Consider the following 17,828-nt stretch of genomic DNA (forward strand, 5'->3'; position numbering starts at 1 on the left):
TGGATTTCAACTTCCTTGTGTAATTAAGTAAGATAGTTTAGTCTGCAAATGAAACAAAACCATAGCATGTATTACATTTAATTTGCCTTTTTACCCCTTAGCTTGTGCTCTTCTGTAGTTCTCCCTTGTAAGGAGACTTTTTTTGTGTGTGTGTATAAAGACTGTATCACAGTGTTGCTCTTGCCATGTTCATGTTAATGCCCCTGGAATTTTCTAAAAACTCTGTTCCAAAATCTTTGCTAGTGTGACTTTGACTTTAATGGCACTAAGCCATGGATAATTGGCTCAGTTTCCTAAAATTCCACAGCCTGTTGTTAAGATAAACATTTCTAGGTTCCCAAGAACACAGACGCATGTATATGATAATGTACTGGGTATACAGAGCAACCTTTAAACAGCAAATTCTTATTTTCCTATTTCATTCTTGATGTTTACACACAAACTTCATAAGCAGAAAAATGATGTGACAGAATAATTGTGCCAGTTTTTAAACTACGTTGTAGCATTTTGAGAAGGGCTGTGAGATTTCTGTCTTTTGTTGTAGCCATTAACCTCTAGGGAAGCAGAAGGGAAGCAGTCCTGCGTTGGCATGGTATGTATTGAGATGTACCCTCGTTAGTCAGCAGCTCATGTCTCAGTTGCTGGGAAGTCCATGTGACCAAGGCTTTCATATAAGGCCCAGGATTGCTGGTTGTTCAGCAATAGTCTTGTTATGTCACTCCTCAACACTGGTACCTAAAGTGACTTGTAAGGCCTGCACATCTACAAGTGTTGGAGGTCTGGCTTTCTCTTTGCTGAAAAGGGTTGTGATCTGCATTCCCTCCAGCCCAAAGCTTGAGAGGGGCTATAATTATAGAGCTTGTGACAGAGCTGGGTTCAGTTCACTCGTCCTCTCAGACGTAACAGTATATGGTTGAAAGTGTTGCTCACGTGCAAAACTACTTAAAGATGACAGAAGAAAATGAATATGAGGCCCAGTGATATTAACAGCCAGTTAAGAAATTGTGGGATAGGTTCTGAGGAACTCTGTGCACATTTAGGGTTGTAAGACAACCTTGAAGAGTGAGGGAGGTTCTCACTGGATAGTGCCAGTTGCTGGAGCACGTGGCGAGGCTTGCTGCCAGGGAGTGAGAGCCAATGATGCTAGTGAGCCAAAGCAGATCTTCTTAGCATCTTACTCAGAGCAGGAATTGGTGGTCTGACTGTCCTTGGAGGTAAGCTTCCTAACAGTCATCTTTAAAATTGCTTCTAGCAGCAATAGGAAACTTTAAGTTCTTACTTTCTGCAAAAAATGGGATGTTCTTACTCAACAGGTGGGGTTTTCGTGGGTTGTTTTTTTTTTTTTTCTTTTTTCTTTCTCATGTTTTTATATGATTATTCAACTTGGTCCAAAGCAATAAACTCAGTCTGAAAGTAAGTGGATCAGGACACAGCAGGTATAGTGTGTGGGTTTTTTTAGGTTTTTGTGTGTGTGTGGTTTTTTTTAGGGCAGTTTGCAAGGAATTTTGTTCCTTTTTTCTATCAGCTGTTTCCTCTCACCCATGCTCTCACTGTCTCTGTGCAATAAGAAATAGTAAAGAAAGGCAGCAGTCTTAGTTCTGTTATGTGATATTTTGTGTAAATGTTTTCAGAAGGACAGCTATTAAAATTTGAAATAATGACACTTCTCCAACCCTGTAAAAAAGCATTTTAAAAAATTTAAATTATACCAACTCTATGTAGACTCTTAAGTCATTGTGGAGGGTGAGAAATTCAGAAAATCCTCCTGTAATAGGAGCAAAACAATAGTAATGCAAAACAAGATTAAAATCCCCCCCCTCAGGTTTTAAATCATGATAAATATCTGGTTTGAGTCAGTCTGTTCTTTGTTTAGGGTTACTAGACTAAAACTCTTGGCCCTAATTTGTTGGCAGTTAGGTTAATTGTATCTTTGTTTGAACAGTAGTAGTGGTGGGAGGAACCACCATTCTAGCGGTCTTTCAGCTGTTTTCACTGCTTTCCCTTGCTCTTTAGTGGTATCCTGAGAAAGAAGGTATGGCTTGGCTGGCTGATCAGGGTCTTGGCTTGGAATGGTAATGTATTTTAATTTGAATATCTTCACCCACTGCATGCTGTCTTAGGCCCAGGTACCGTTCAGTAGGGTTGTTGGAGGTTTTTTTGTTTTGTTTTCCACTTTACTAGTAGCTAGTTCATGTGTGTCTAGTGCCTTTGTGCCTCTCTTCTCTGTTCTGCTTCTGGTCAAGTGCTCTCATTGGTTCTTTCTGTGGATAGGAAACAAGCTCAGGACTCAAGAGCAGACACAGTGGTGTTACCTCCTCTTTTGCATTTCAGAGAAATTGTGGTCATCCCACAGCTTTTCTGAACTAGTGGAAGAGCAGTACTGAATACTTACTTATCTTTTGAAAGTCTTTGAGGCTTATGGAGAGGTAAAGAAGTGGGGAGTTTCATGCTCTTGTGGTGTATAAACAAGGCACACTTTTTAGGTTTCTGTTATCACTGTTCCCATCCGTGCTATTTGAGAACCTGGTTTGCTACTGGTCTGATAGTTTCCACCATATGTGAACTGTTTGACAAATCTTTGATACATGCTTTTTTTTTTTGCTTTTTTTTCTTTTTTTTTAGTGGTATGAGGAGATATGCTGGTAGACAGAATATGTGTTAATGAAGCTCACGTTCATATGGTTTAGCTTGTGTATTGGCTGTGTATGAGGCAGGAGTTCATAATGCTAAATACAACAGCAACCTAATTCCAAATGATTTGGTGGTTTGGTTTTTTTGTTTTGTTTTTTGAAGTCATTAAATCCTTTCCTTCTCTTCAGCAAGTATTGGACCATGCCCCGTCAACCCTTCTTGTATTGATCTACCTCAGCGAGCGCCTTGCATGTGCATGGGTGTGAATAGAAAGTACATGTTTGAGGTGTTTATTGTTTGCATTTCTGTACCTCTGAACTTTTTGTTACCCGATGAATTCCTTCTTTGACTGCACATGCAGTTCTCAGACTCTGTACTAGTGGTGATGGTCAAACAGCTTTCCCTTTCCAAGACAGGTACGCAGCATGTCTAGCTAAGATCTCCCAGACAGTAGCGTGATGCACTAATTTTTAACTGTTTTCAATTTTATTTATTCACGGGGGGAGGGGCAGGGAGGGCAAGTTTGGTGGCCTACATTAAAAGGAGAGGGAGCTGTAAAAAGCTCCCAGTGTAATGCGAGCCTTACACAAGGAAGAACTATTTATAGAACGCTGCAACATTTGCCTCAAGGAACTTCAAAGCAGAGAGGGGCAGCATTACATAAAGCCGGGTGAGAGCACGCTTGTGTGCTCACAGCTGCGAAGGTCAAACCCGAGGCTTGTCTTACAGTATGCTTCCACTCTCCCTTGGCCTGAGGGAAGAAGAGACTGATGGGCTCCTTCTGAAGGCCAAGTCTTAGTGGTGAGAAACTTTGGTTTGTGGAGAACAGTGGGGTGTTTTTCTTCCTTTTTTTTTTTTTTCTTTTCTTTATGGGGCTTTTTATTTGTGATGTTTTGACTTGCATTAATTTTTAAGAAAACATGACCCTGTCTTGATTGATGACTTAATGGTCAAATAAGGCCAAACAAGGTCACAGCAGCAGCTTTGGGGACCTTGAGATGAAGGTTTTATGTTTTACATATTGATGCTATTGTTTAAGCATCTTTTTGGTTATTGCTGCTGCTATTCTGGCTTTTGTTCTCTAGTGGTGACTCTTTTATTCTAAATGACATTGCCATGCCACTGGCAGTTAGCCAGGTATTGTTCTGGTTTTGGATGCCTTCATCTGCTTAATACTTGTTGGTTATGAGGCTTTATAAAAAGTGATTCTAGAAAGCCTTCAAATCTTCAGCTTGAAAATATTCTTTAATGGTTTTGTAGGCAGAACAGCCCCTCTTTTGGGAGGCATATACTTGAGAAGATCCTTCATAGCATGTGACATAACCACTGGGTGTTGATACTTCTCTGAAAAGATTGCATTTGGCCAGGCCAGAGTTCCTAAGCCCGTACGAAAAAAAGCATGGAATGTAGTTTAAACGTAAAATAAGGCTTGAGTAAAAGGGTCTGTGTAATGTTGGGGTCGCAGACGGCTTTAGTGTGACTGCCTGGGCCACTGGACACACAAACACTGTTAAGAGAGCAAGGCAGTGTTTGCTCCAGAGTAATCTAGGAAAGATGTTTGATTAAAAGGTTCTTAAATGGCTTTAAAACTTTGGATAAGGATGTAGTCTAGAGTTGTCAAAGATGCTTGTCCCTTTAATTTGCTGTAAGAATAATGGATCTCTTCTAACATGAGAAATACAGTACTTTTGGTTTTTATGTAAAGCGTTTGAAGGTAAATAAACTGCTTATCACATTCTGTCATTCATCTGTGACACTTTGACTGTTTATGTCCCTCTAGTTAGAGGTTTAACTGAGCAGTCAGCATTCTACATATTTCAAAGCTAGCTCCTGAGTGGAAAATAAAACCTTGTGGTTTATAAGAGGGTATATAATACAGGACAAGATTAAAACAACTCAGTAAATTATTTGTGATCAAATTCAGTCTTTATCTAAAAGGTAAATAGTGATGATATATTCGTGTGTGTGTAAAAGCCAGACTTCTTGCAAATGGTTGTTTCTTTATGGTCTGACAAAGTGTGTTTAAATGGATGTAGGCATTTGGACTGGCTTTTGAGCCCACCCACTCAGTGAATAAATTGTTTTTAAAGTTAAAAAAATGTGAACTTTTGTAGATGCAAGATGTGAATTAGTAAAGAAATAAGCAAGTTGGATGCTTGAAGCAAGTCTTATTAAGTTGCTTTGGTCAATTCAGTGATTATTTTCCAAAACACAGACTGAAGAATGTATTCTGAATTACTGAGGGTAGGCCCCCATGTTAATCTATTTCACAGATTAGACAGACATATAAACTGGCTTTGATTTGCTCCAGTGTCTACGTGGGGCATTTTGCATCTGAAGAAAGTTTTTTCATGTAAATAAGAAGCTTGAGGGTTCTTTTTAAAGAACTTAGTAAAACTTAGCAGACTTAGTAAAATAGAGGCGTTCAGTGGATTTACAAAGTGATGTACAAAACAGGGAAGAACATTTCTGGTGGGACTCTTGCAAGTACATTAAAGGGAGGAATTTGCACACCCAGAAACCCTCTAAAGTGTTTAACCATCAGTTAGTAGTTAGTAAATGAGCATTAGTAAATTAGTAAATGAGAATACAGGATCAGAGCTCTGTAGCTCCAGGCAGATGCTAAAAGTGGAAGGCTGTCTCAATCCCTTGGTACTGAGGTTCTGTCTAAATTAGCAAATACTTTGGTCAGTAGGGATGGATGAGTAGATGAAAGCTGTTGGCACTGAAGCTTCTTAAATATTCATTATTGATTTGGGTGGGTTACTTTAGATTAGATTTAGCTTGGCACCTTGGACTGAATACCTGTGCAGTTTGAAGCTTTCTGGAGAAAAAAGCCATAGGTACACGCCAGATGACCTTGCAGTGATATAGCCCACAGGGTTATTTGAAGTCTTATGTCCCCGTTGGGCAGCAGGTTGCATTTGAAGCGCATCTTGGAGCTGAGTTTTCAGGTTCTCTTATTCAAAAGGGAATTGATTGTTTATGTGCACCAAAGTTCTGAAAAACCAGCTAACTCACAGTAAAAGGTTTAGCTTCAAAACTGTGCTATTGCTCTAAACCAAATACTTAAATGAAGTATGAAGAGTATGCATAGCAAAAGGATGACCTGGAAGAAAGGGGAAGATTTTAGTCAGAAGCACTAGAAAGATCTTTTTTCCTTCTTTTAAGGAAGTATTTCTTTAAATTCGCAGATGTTTGCAGTGGTCAAGCTGCCATTTTTGACTAATGAATAAAAGTAGTTTATTTGAAGCACAAAATCTGAGCTAGATAGATAACTAAAAATTGACCAAATTCTAATAATCACCATAGGGTGCAGCCTGTGGCTCTTTGGTAGCATGTTATTTGTAGGAGTTCCAGGCGTTTTGTGACTACAGTAAATTGCTGGAATCCACGACTGTGATGCAAATAATATTACAAGGTTACAAATAATGTACTTGTTGGCATTGCTGGGCTCTGGGTAGGCACATGGCTGAATAGCTCTGTGTCTTTCACTGCTTTTGAGGGAGGAAGAAGGACTGCTTTAACTCATTTGTGTCTTTAGATTCAGAGTTAAGTTGTGTTTAATCCTGAATGCAGAAAAACTTTATCTCAAATGGCTGTGAAGCAGCAAGTGGTTTATTTTATTTGTATTTGTATGAAACAGGAGGTGTATGAAACTCAACCCCCTCCCCTCAAAACACACTGCAAACAGACAGTGAACTTACTTTTTTTTTAATGACCAGAACCCAGAAATGGCTGGCTGATTTGGAGATTTTTTTTCTTTACCTCAAAACCTTCAAATCTTGGCTGTTGTCTGATGTAAATGTGTCTGTTAGCCTTGAACTGCTTTGCCTAGTTACTTACAGCTGGATAACTTTTTTTTTTTTGAAAGGGGAGTGCAGTGCTGGCTAACCACAACTCAGTTTTGACTTGGCTTTTGTAATCTGTGCTACCACAGGTGCACTGCAATAAGTACCCAATGTACTTCTTAGATACACTGCAGTCATACTCCAAACTATTGTATAGATGTACTATTAGATGACAATGGTGTATGGTTTGGTTTGGTGTATACAGAATTTAAGGTCTTGATATAGTAATCATGCAAACAGTGTATTTTAAGCATTTATTGGATTAGATCAAAGTCTGGGTATTGTACAGGGGAGGTGTGCAGGAGCAGGTCTTTGTGCTTGTGTCATTGCTCTTACAAAGTGCAAGTTTTGAATGAGTGACTTTAACAAACAGCTTGCAAATAAGGGTGTTTTTCAAAGTAAAATGACCTGGTTAAAAACATTTAGGTGATAAGAGTATTGTGTTCTTTCTGCAAACAGTTTTACACTGAAAAATTAAGTTCAAACATTCCAAATGAAATGTTTCTTTAGACTCAGGTCTGTTTATTGGCCCCAAACTGTCATTGTATTTAGACTGGTAGAAATGGCACAATACAGCCACTGAGGCAAAAGCTGAATTGTGCCATATTAGGTAGAAGAGTTATTTAAATCCTGTGTGGAGGCTGCTGTTGACATACACACTAGAAAGAATGAAATGCCTTGAATTTTCATCAAGAAAAGTCATAATCTGACTTATAAAGTGTGTATTTGTTTGGATGTCAGAAGGAGTAAATACGAAACACTTCAATAACAATTTGTATCATCTTCTCCTTATGAATACTGTATATGCAGGTAAGACTGACTAAAGAATAATATTAAGGTTTCGTATTTCATGGGTATAGTAGCTACAATGTCTGTTTCTCTTCATGGCTGTTTTGGCAATCTGGTAAATACTGCTCAGCTGTAGTTTGTTCTTCTTTTCTGCAACAGGAAGATTTAAATGGAAGTTTAAAGGAAAAGTGTGTGCCCCTGGATTAGGTGGTAATATTTGCCTTGCAAGAGAAGCCATGCAAACAGTGCTCCTATGGATTTGGTAGATAGAGTCTGAACAACACTTTTCCACTGTGTTTATTGAAATTGAGGATATTAAATGTCTGAAAGGGAGCAGGCATACACATTTATGCCTGCTTTGTTCCCTTTGTGATACAAGGTTTTAAGATCGCGGCAAATTCTCTTCCTTAATCCAGAACTTGACTTTCTCATGTGCATCTTACACGGGTTTCTGCAGCAGACCAGGCAAACTGACTTGTGGGGTTTTTTTGGGGGGGTGTTTTTTGCTGCTTGTTTGCTTTTTCAAGCTCTGTTTGTTTATGGTTTCCATAAATGCCGACAGTAAACCAGCTTGTGTGAAGGAAGAGCAGGGATGACTTTCTGTTTCTAAATGTGTGTCTCTATATTTACTTGTTCTTAACAGTGACAAGGCAGAAGCTGTTGGAGTACAGCTTATGAGGGGGGGAACTGGTTCCATGGTACCTCACTGCGGTGAATGTTAAACTGAAGGGGAAGAGGTGAAACTCATTCAACACAAACTTCTAACACAACTTGCAATGTTATGTTTTGGCCAAAAGTATTTTTGGTGAGGAGTGTGTGGGAGATAAAGTAGTGAATGAGTAAAGGTGATCAGGTATGTCAGATGTTGAATGTCAGTGTGTCCATAAAAGTTACTAGATCTTGAACTCCCAAAACTCACTTGAAGACTTTTACACACAAATCACATTTTGGTTATCAGTGTTATTTCATTTGGTAGTGTTGTTATGTTGCTGGCTTCCTGTAGTTGCTAAGGCAGGGCATGGGGAGGAGGGGAGAGGAGGGCAAGAAGAGCTGAAGAGTCCTGTTAGTGCTTTCGGTTACTTACTCCCAGATATGCCCTTGTTCATAACAGACTTATCTAACAGTTTCCCAAAACAAATGTTATTCACAGATGTGTGGTAGCAACTCAGACAAAATGGAGCCCTTTTAATCAGTCAGTCTATGCGTTTCCAGTATATTTTCTTGTTTGTAGCTCAAGCTGTTTCTATCTTCAATGCAGAGGGGAAAATGAAGATTGCATTTTGATTCCAACTTCATTGGAACAACTAATTTCTAATACCAGTAATCTCCCTCTTGTTATTCCTAAAAAGCCACTTGAAAGGGGACCATCTTAAAACTAATCAGTACAAGTGATCCCATTGTTCTTTTCAGTATGTACTATGGTAGCACAGGAATAGTGGATGTTCTGCAGGAGAACCATAGGATTTTCTGTTAAAGCATTCATGTGAAACTTTCTCTTCCTGTAGCTGCCACAGTAGAGTATCATTTGTATGAGAGTATGGTATCATAAATTTATCATCTGATTTAATCTTCTCCTGTAGCTATTATGATTATTACAAAATACAGGTTTTGAGCCTCTCGGTATGAGAACTGTTTCCAGGTTAAGTGATACCATGCAGAAATACAAATGTGTGGAAGTGAGGAAGACTTAATGAAAAGTCATTTTGTATATGAGGAGGTTTTTTCCCCAGAGTTAATATTACCCATCCATTTTCCAGTTCTGGTGTTCTGCTTTCAGTGTAAAGAAGTCCTTGTTGAGACCCTCTAAGAGAGGGAGAGAATTTTGCTTTTTTGTTCTTTTGCCTGTGGTTAAAGGGAAAAATAGGTTGGGAAAAGATGGTGCTGGTACAGTGTCATAACTTTGCAAGGTTCCTCTGAAGCTTACTCCCAGAAGATCTTGAATGCATAATCTCTATCTTGATGGTTTAGAGACAGAACCTTGAGTCTTGCAATGAGATTCCTAGAAATACTGTCATGCTTTGGTGAAGATTCCTAGAAATACTGTCATGCATGTTATTTACTAGAAATGCCAGAAAATAAGATGCCAAAATCCTGAGTATAACTTTAACAGCAAAATAAGGTTATCTGGACATGTTCCAGGAGATTAAAGAGAACCTTTTTCATAGGATTCTCCAGAAAGCTTTTATTTCTGGTTCTCAATGAAGTATTGGACATAGCATGTTCTGTTGCTGCATATTGAATTGCATATTGAATTGCATCCATACCTGCTTGCAGACCAGTGCATTTGTCTTCTTGCTTGTTGTCTTTCTGCTTTTCCCACGTAGTCTGGGTGTTCTTGTGTGGCCTGTTCCTCAGCTGCTGCTTATGCCTTGTAACTGCTACATATATAAAGTATTTTCTGCTGCCTTTCAAGTCCTTTCCCAAGTCTGGTTTTCTGCAATCCCGTGACTGTATTTTCCTTCCCTAGCAGTAATGAGCATTTGCATCCTTTCTTACACTGTTGATAACCAGAAGCGGTACCATACCACCAATTATTGCAGTGCCTTTAGTCCCTTATCAAAAAGGTTTGGTGAAGTTTTTGGATAGGAGGTGCTCTTCTTCGTTCCTTCTCTGGCCAATTTAATCTTGCTGGGGACATTGATATCTGTCTTTGAGGGACTTTGTTCCCTGTTTGCTGCTCCCCAGTGCTTCAGCCTCAGTAAGTGGACACCCCCTTAACCTAGTGCACCTTGATTTCTGTTTCCTGTGCACTCTGTAAAGGGAGCAAAGATGCCAGCTGGCAGTCTGGCAGTGAAGGGCCAGGCTGTGCAGAGTGGCCCAGTGGAGAGGATAAGCCTAGCAGTGTTATAGTATAAGCTCCTAATAATTTCTGTATTGTTTGGCATCAGTCAGTTTCAAATGATGATGTTATTAAAGTATCAGTAATCAACCAGTGATGTACAGTCTGTCTGCATGGTGTCGCTCATGCAGCAAGCTGGGTTACATAGAACTTTCCCTTGGCTGCTGTGAGAGCAAGGTTGTTGGTGAATGAGCCAAGGTGGATGGACTGTACTTACCCCAAGCTGGGTTAGGCAAAAATCTGCATGTTTAATCAGCTGTTAGTAAATAACACTGTACAAGGAATAGCACTTTCCTACTTGACATAACTGTGCAAAGATAGGCAGCTGCTCTGTGAAGACTGTTTGGTTTTCAGTATTTGCTGAATTTGTCAGGTTAAACGAATATTTAAGGAAAAGAAAATTATCTATTCCGATTTATGCTGTTTGGAATGGCTTGAATTGAACATTTGTTTCTTTTGTGTTTTGCAGACTTCTTGAAGCCAACTCTAGCAAAGAGAAAGAGTTCTGTTTCTGCCAGCCAGACCCAGTCTCCAGCGCTGGTCCCCCTGATGGCAGTTTGTACAACCCTGTGAAACCTGCCAAGCTGGACGCCACAGCTTTGCACGACTGCACTTTGGCCGCCACTGTGCCTCCTTCGGAGCTGTCGAATCATGCAGTCCTAGCCTGTGACACAGGCATTCACGAAGAGCACTATGTAAGTGAAGCAGTGGAAGATGATGTGCCAGACTGCAGAGAGTACAGAGATGCCTGCACCATTACTGGTAAGTAGTCAAATCTTTTATCTTGGGAAGGATATGGAAATGTATAGTTAAGCTTCTGTTCTTAAGCTGTTGGTGAGATACCTAGTTCATGGACAATGCTGCTGCTGTTCTGCACGTTTTTTTTCTTGTTTAAGAAGTGATTTCACAAGCATCTGGACTTTCAATGAAAGCACTTTGTAAGGTTTAAGGCTCTTGCAAATAGGCTTGACCAAACTAGAGTACTATACTTACGTGCTTGGGAAGTTGAACCATTTGAAGTTTGTTTGGAAAATAAACCAACTGAAAGTCACGAACGAGGGAAGGAAATACTGCAGCATAAAATTATGGAATGGTTGTCCTAATGTTCAACATAATTTAGATTTTTATGTTGAGACGAGAATTGCTTTGTGGGAGAAGGGGATGGGAGAAACAGTACATAACATCATGTTTTGACTGCGTCTTTTTGCTTTTCAAAACCATTCCATTTTTGTCACATTAGTTCTGGAACTATAAAAGTTAATGTATGAGGAACAGCTGCTTCTGCATGCTTGTATGAAAGGTTAAATGCCTCTATCACAAAGTTCGTACAAATAAATGGAATATGTGTTTAAGCGTGGTATTTGAAATAGAATTAGATTTTTACTGATGTGGTCAGCTGACCCAATTTTTTTGTGTTTGAATAATCAGTGTAACGCAGTTTAGTCATGGATATGGTCATGAAATGACAGGCAGTTTCCATTGCAAATGCACTGTTTGTTGGCTGAGCTGTGAGGCTTCTTTTAGCTTAAAGTGAACATGTCAGTTCCAAGGTCTTTTGGGAATGTTTGAGGAGTCAGCTGAGTTTTCGGGAGGGACAAATGAGAGGGCTGAGAAAAACAGAAACAAGACTGGAGCTCTTCTAATTGACTGTCAGATACCTTTATCCTGAGCTACTTCCAGCCATTTCTAGAACTGTCTGTAGGTCAGAGAACTAGGTAACGGTGACCATCAACAGATACTTTTGTAGTATGCCTTAGCTTAGCTCAGCCCAACTGCTCTGTAGTTGCTAAAGGTTGATACTCTGAAAAAAGAAAATAGAAAGAAGGGGATAGATGCTCTGCATGTTCATCCCTGTTCCCTTGAGAAGACAAGCAGCAGGATTAACACTGAAGTCACTTTCAGTCAGGTACCCTTCTGCATAAAATAAATGTTTTGTTAGCAGAAACTAACTCCCCATCCTTCCTCCCTTGTATTCATTGGTTTAGAGCTCATTTATAAATGGGTCACTCTTTTGACTGCCCTCTAGGTGTTTGCTTGGTAGGTAGACTAGAAACTCTACACATTACATAGGTGCATTCCTGGTAGTATAACTGTTTTCCAGCCCCCTTGTAGAAGGATCTTTCTTGCAAGTTGTTCTGTCGGCTGTGTCCTGTCTCCCCTCCCCTCACTCCCCTGTCAACAGGAAGATGTTAACTTTATGTTTTTCTGTTTCTGACTACAAGTCCAGACAACCAACTTCTTTCATGAATCAAGATGCCTTCTTGATTATGGTTCCTTGAAAGGCAAGACAAACTCTGTCTTACTTTTTTAATTTTTAAAAGTAGTTTTTGTTAAATGGAGGTCAGTGCATGTCTTCCTACCTCACACTCTTTCAAGCCTGGTGTAGTTCTGAATCTCTTTCTTCTTGCTTAGTTGTCAGCCAAGTGTGGTTTACTGATTGATCCTATAATGCTTTTTTATGAATTGTCTGTTCTGCAGCAGGAAATTTGTACTGTTTGTGACCTGGAGACAATGATAAGACTTGCAGTAGAAATAGTGGTGTGTTTTTCAGTTGGTTGGGTTTGGGTTTTTGGGTGTTTTTCTTTTTTCTTTTTAAATGAATTTTTCTGAGTTTCGGCTCTTTGCTGTGCTTTTTAAAGGTGTCAAGGGGCATAGACTGGGAGTTAGGAACTGGTCTCATACTTCCTCTGTAAAATCTCTGCCTTGTCAGTAGTACGTGCTGGTATGCAGTGTATACTCTTGAAACAAGCAGAAAGAGAAATACTTGCAGAGAAATAAGGATTGCCAGAAGACAGATTGACAATGACGACTTTGTGTAGGTCTGACTGACAGGTTAGCACTGTTTACACTTTTATGTTATTCAGTTGGAAAGAAATTGCTCATATCAAGTCTGCATATACCATAATTTTTCTTCTGATGCCAAGCCTTGACTCATCCTAGAGCAGGCATGTTCAAATTCAGCAATCAGGGTAATCTATTTTCTTTTAGTCTAAGACTAACACCTAGAGCTTATTGTAAAAGTAATCTGCAAAAATTTTTGCAATAAAGGCTTGAATACAGTTTAGAAAAAACTGGGAAACTGAGTCACAGTGCTGTGTGGTGATGCTTTCTGAAATGTAACCAGCTAATGGTAATGTAATTGGACTTGACTCTGATACAAGTTAAGCCTAAAAACAAATTATATGATGTGCACGTTTTGCTATTTAACTTTCAAGAAGGCTGTTGCTGCTCAAACAATTCTAAATTCTTGCTGCTTGCTTTTTTTTTTTCCCTATCCTGTTTGCTGGTGCTAGAGAGGCACTTCAGCATTCTCTGTCAGCAGCACGGTCTTTCCTCCTGGGACCTGAGAGCAGCTGTAAGGTAGCTGAGGATGCACTGCACGTTCTGATTGCACTAAGCATGTTTTCTTGCATACAGGGTTGGCTTAAATACTTCCTGTCCCCAAACCACCCCAGAATTGTTCTTGTGCAGATTTCTGTGGGAGTGCAACTGGAGGTGTTTTAGGCAACTGGTCTGGATAGAATCCCTCCCCCGCTTTTGTGGCAGAGGGGAGATGAGGGTTACTTTTTAGCTAGGCCACGCCACTGATCTCTTCTACTGTGTGGTCTAAAAGCAGTTATGTTGGCATAACCGAGGGAATGAGCACTGCAGGAGTGGGCCTGGGTGACAAAAAGTTGAAAGGTGACAAAATGAAAAGTTTCCTTAAGCCAGTGTTACCTCTGAGTGGGGGACAGCACCCTAAAAGACTTCTTCTTTCCCCCTGAATTTGATAGTGAAGCGATCCAAAAGTCATAGTTGCTATAACTGAAGTGTTATGCCTGTGCAAGTAGACTCTTCTGAATCTGTGCTAATTTGAGCATAGAAGGCCAAATGAAATAGGACAAGTGATCCATTAAAAAAAAAGTTTGTGAATGTTTTAGGAGTTGTTATTAAAAAAAAAAAAGTTACTGGTGAAGCACGTATTTTCTAAACAAGAATAGTATTAAACCTGAAAATGGATTCAGTAGCTGCTGTAGTAGATTTTTTTTTTTGGTAATTATTACTTCATTTTGGTGTTTGTTAGCAAGATTTAAGAGAAGTTCAATGTAGCCTGACTTAGAGTTTTCTACTGCCATCACTTGGGGAGCTCCTACAGGTAAATGGGCAGAAGACGACTCAAGTCCTGAGGTTGGTGGACAGTGGGGCAGCACTGTATGACACGGAAGTGGCACTCAGCTACTACATGTGTGAGGCGCCTATCTTGTCCACCTTTTTTTACCTTTTGAACTTTTTTTTCTTGCTGCTGCCATTCAGCTGAAAGTGTAAAGATAGGAATATGGATGTAGCACCATCTAGTGTTCCTTTTGCTAGAAAGGGAATCGAAGTGCTTTTAAAGATGTCTGTCTTTCCTGTAATTGCAGTGCAGACCTGGATACTTCGAGTCAGGTGTTGATGGAAACAGCAACTGGAGTTGGGGGCTTCCTTCTCTAACACCCCCGTCCCGTTTTTTGTAAAGCAGGAAGGTCTGTAATCTTGACACGATAAAGCAGAGTATCACTAAGTTGCTCAATAGTCCTAATTTTGTGAATTATAAAAGCCTCTTAGTCTGATTGCCTTTTTTCCTTGACCATCAGCTGCTGTCAGACAAATCCTATCCTTCTGGAAATGGACAGTATAGTGGGGATGGAAGTCTGAAATACCACTGGAGTATAGATTTACTCTTGTGAGAGATGTCTGGTTGCCAGAGTGTTTTTGTGGGGTTTTTGTTTTGGTTTTTTTTCCCTTTGTTTCTCTTAAAATGTGCATAACAGTATCATTAGCCATCTTCAGTAAGTTAACTTTCAGTCTGCTTTCTCATGTCTGAAGACTCACTATTTGCAATGATTTTGGCATGATATACTTCGTAATTCAAGAGCTAACTGCTTAATATGCCATGTAGGTTTCCTTCATCCTTCTCTGACAAAGGAGAGAATGAATAGACTGTGATTTAAATTGCCTAGCTCCTTCATTAATTTGCATGATTCATTTGTTCATTGTACTAATTACTCTTTCCAAATGCATGTAGAAGTGTGTTCTCTGGCAGTTCTGTTCAGGGCAATTTCCTGAGGGTTCCTGGGAAATTCTTTCTGGTGATAACCTGTTCTGTGCCCTATTTTGCTTGCAATTAACACAAGTCGATTTTTTTTTTTTTTTTAAATAAAGTTACATCACTGTTATAGGTCAAACCATGAAATCCTTTTTCTCTCAGCTTGGAGGTATCTCTGGGAAGTGTTGATACTGTTTGACCTTGCAGGTAGTGTAACTTCTACCTTACTGCACTGGCTGCAGTGGTGGGTAACCATAACATCCAGAGAAACCGACTTTCTCTTGCTCTCAAGCCTCATGCCATCTCCTAGCAACAAAGACATTTGGGTGCAGAAAGTTTTCTCTGGATTTTCATGCTGTCTCTATCCTTTTTCAGGCTTTAATGATGTTCTCATATGAAACAGAGCTTCTGTTCTCTTCCACCAAATGTTACCACTCTTCATGGCAATGTCAGACAGTATTTATGATTGACTGATCCTACAGATAACCGACGTAATTCTAACCATTTTTCCTGTAGTCACTTCATTTTAAAGGGCATGCCTAGGGCCTACAGAATTTCCATTCCAGTTCCCCCACCAAGGGGGGGAAGCACCAAGGTGCATGTTTTTGTTTGAAAGGCTGAATTTCTATTCCTTCTGTTCCAAGTCTGACAAAGCATGACTGCCCCAAGATAACTCCTTAAGGATTTTCTTAATACAGGTTGTTACTAGAATGCTTTACTCTTGTTATGCAGAAGATGGGAAAATACCGTATCTGTGGCTGTCCTGTTTTGGGTGTGTGAGATACCACCAGACCTTGCGTGCTTGGTATTCTGAGAATATTGAACAGGGTGCTCTGGTTGTGTTTGGTACCTGTTACAGGCTGGGTCATTGTCCTCTAAGCATTAAATGATTACAAAAGTATTGATAAAATAACAGCTTTTAATTGTTTCCCTGTATTTGAACCTCTCTGAGTTCTGTTGTGGTTACCTTTCTCTTTTAGTGGTTGTTCCCTACACAGCAAAAGCTTGCTATAGCACTTCCTTCTTTTTCAGTTCCTGTTTTGGGGTACTTCTTCCATGTTTTTCTCAGTTTTGTTGATACGAGAGGAGAGGTGTAAGATATTGCTTGGTGGAGCTGGAACTCAACCGAAGAACAATAAGAAACACTTTGTCTAAAACCTTTCTAAATCTGCTGACTGTGTTACCATGCAAGTTCATGGTTTTTAGCGGGTGTATGCAGTGGTACTTACACCAGTCTCCCACTGGTTTCTGCCAGTATTTGTTTTTCTAGGTATGCAGGATTTGGTGAATATCAGTTCTTCATTCCCCTTATGATTTCATCTTCGTGATTTTGAAAAACCTCCATCATTTTCACACCCTGGCCTTCTCCTCTCCCAGCTTTCTTAGTCTCTCTCCTTTAAAACTTTGAGAACGTGGGCTCTTACCTCAGTCCATTTACTTTGCTATTGCTGTCACCAGTCTTATCCTGTAAGCTTGATCTAATTATGGTCTCTTCTCACTCTTCTTTCCTGCTACTTCCTATAAGCAGCTATTGCTAAATTCTGAGTACTCTTTCTTTCTCTAAAGCATGCCAGAAATGCTAGTCCTATTAACATGAGGTAGCTCCCTCAGCATGACTGGAACTATTCTATGAGTCTGACTTCAGTTCTGTCTAGCATACTCTAACAAAATGATCTTATTCTCTATGTCTGCTGCATCATTGCCTCTGTTTGAATTTGCTGGCTGGCTTTTGGTGGATTCTCAGTCAACTTCACACAGCTTCCCCCCCTCCCCTCCCCCTTGCATCCCATCGGTTGTTTTGCAGCTCTTACCCTTTGCCAGTAACTTAGTGTTTTTCCTGATTCCTCTCCTGTGACAAGTTGTTTATGCTACCTCTTAGTCTGTATCCCAGTTATACTTTTTTTTTTTTCTTTCAAAGAGTATCGTTTTGTGTTTTGGTGGTGGTGGTTTTTTGGTTGGTTGGTTTGGGGTCCCATGTCCTGTCGTCCCCCCCCCCCCCCCCCCCCCCCCCTCCCCAGCAGAATTCTGCTGCTACTGCTATGCTCCTTATCCCGCCCTCTTGCTTAACTTACACTCTTCTTCCTAGTATGGTATGGTTTTTAGTGTAAACTGTCAATTCTAGAGTCACTGTGAAAACAACTGCGGGAATTACTGAAGTGTGACTTTTAAAAAATTTGTTTCTAGATTTCCTTTGTTTTGGGAAGCACTTGTCATTCCTAAATGCGTACTTTATTTGGGGTAGGGAAGCGCGAGAGCAGTAAGTATTCATCAGTGTTCTGGGTTTGTTCTTTGGAGAAAGAACTCCTGAAGGCAAGTGCCTGGTAGATTTTTTGGAGGTGTGTTTTTGTTTTGTGTTCTTTGTTTTCCTGTGGTGGTGCACTTGAATAGTACTTGGACACTAAAAAGCTACATTTGATTATTGGTGTATTTAAATATGTGAAAATACTTCTATTCCATAATTTACCTCCTTAACATGCTGACCGAGTGCAGCTTTAACTTCTTCCTTCAATGTACATGTATGTGTCCATCATGAAACATCAAATTTTCCCTTTAAAGTCAACATCTGTAAAGAGCAAGCTACAGGATAATTAATTCTTATGTTTTGCTTGTGATTCTAAAGCTTCGTTGACAGCCATTGTTTAGGGGTTGGCAC

At 39.8% G+C, this 17,828-nt stretch overlaps 1 protein-coding gene across 10 annotated transcripts in view; it reads left to right on the forward strand.

The window, feature by feature from the left end:
* TRAK1 (trafficking kinesin protein 1) overlaps positions 1 to 17,828 on the forward strand; it is a 707,654-nt gene that overhangs the window by 38,872 nt on the left and 650,954 nt on the right. For all 10 annotated transcript variants that reach the window (XR_012774264.1, XM_075493380.1, XM_075493381.1 and 7 more), the window contains exon 2: positions 10,580 to 10,872. Coding sequence is in view for 5 of the 10 variants with exons in the window: in XM_075493378.1 (XP_075349493.1) it covers positions 10,580 to 10,872 (293 nt within the window). In the remaining 5 variants the exon portion in view is untranslated. The remainder of the gene's footprint in view (positions 1 to 10,579; positions 10,873 to 17,828) is intronic.

Source organism: Mycteria americana, chromosome 2 (genome assembly GCF_035582795.1).
Source record: "Mycteria americana isolate JAX WOST 10 ecotype Jacksonville Zoo and Gardens chromosome 2, USCA_MyAme_1.0, whole genome shotgun sequence".
Taxonomy (NCBI): domain Eukaryota; kingdom Metazoa; phylum Chordata; class Aves; order Ciconiiformes; family Ciconiidae; genus Mycteria; species Mycteria americana.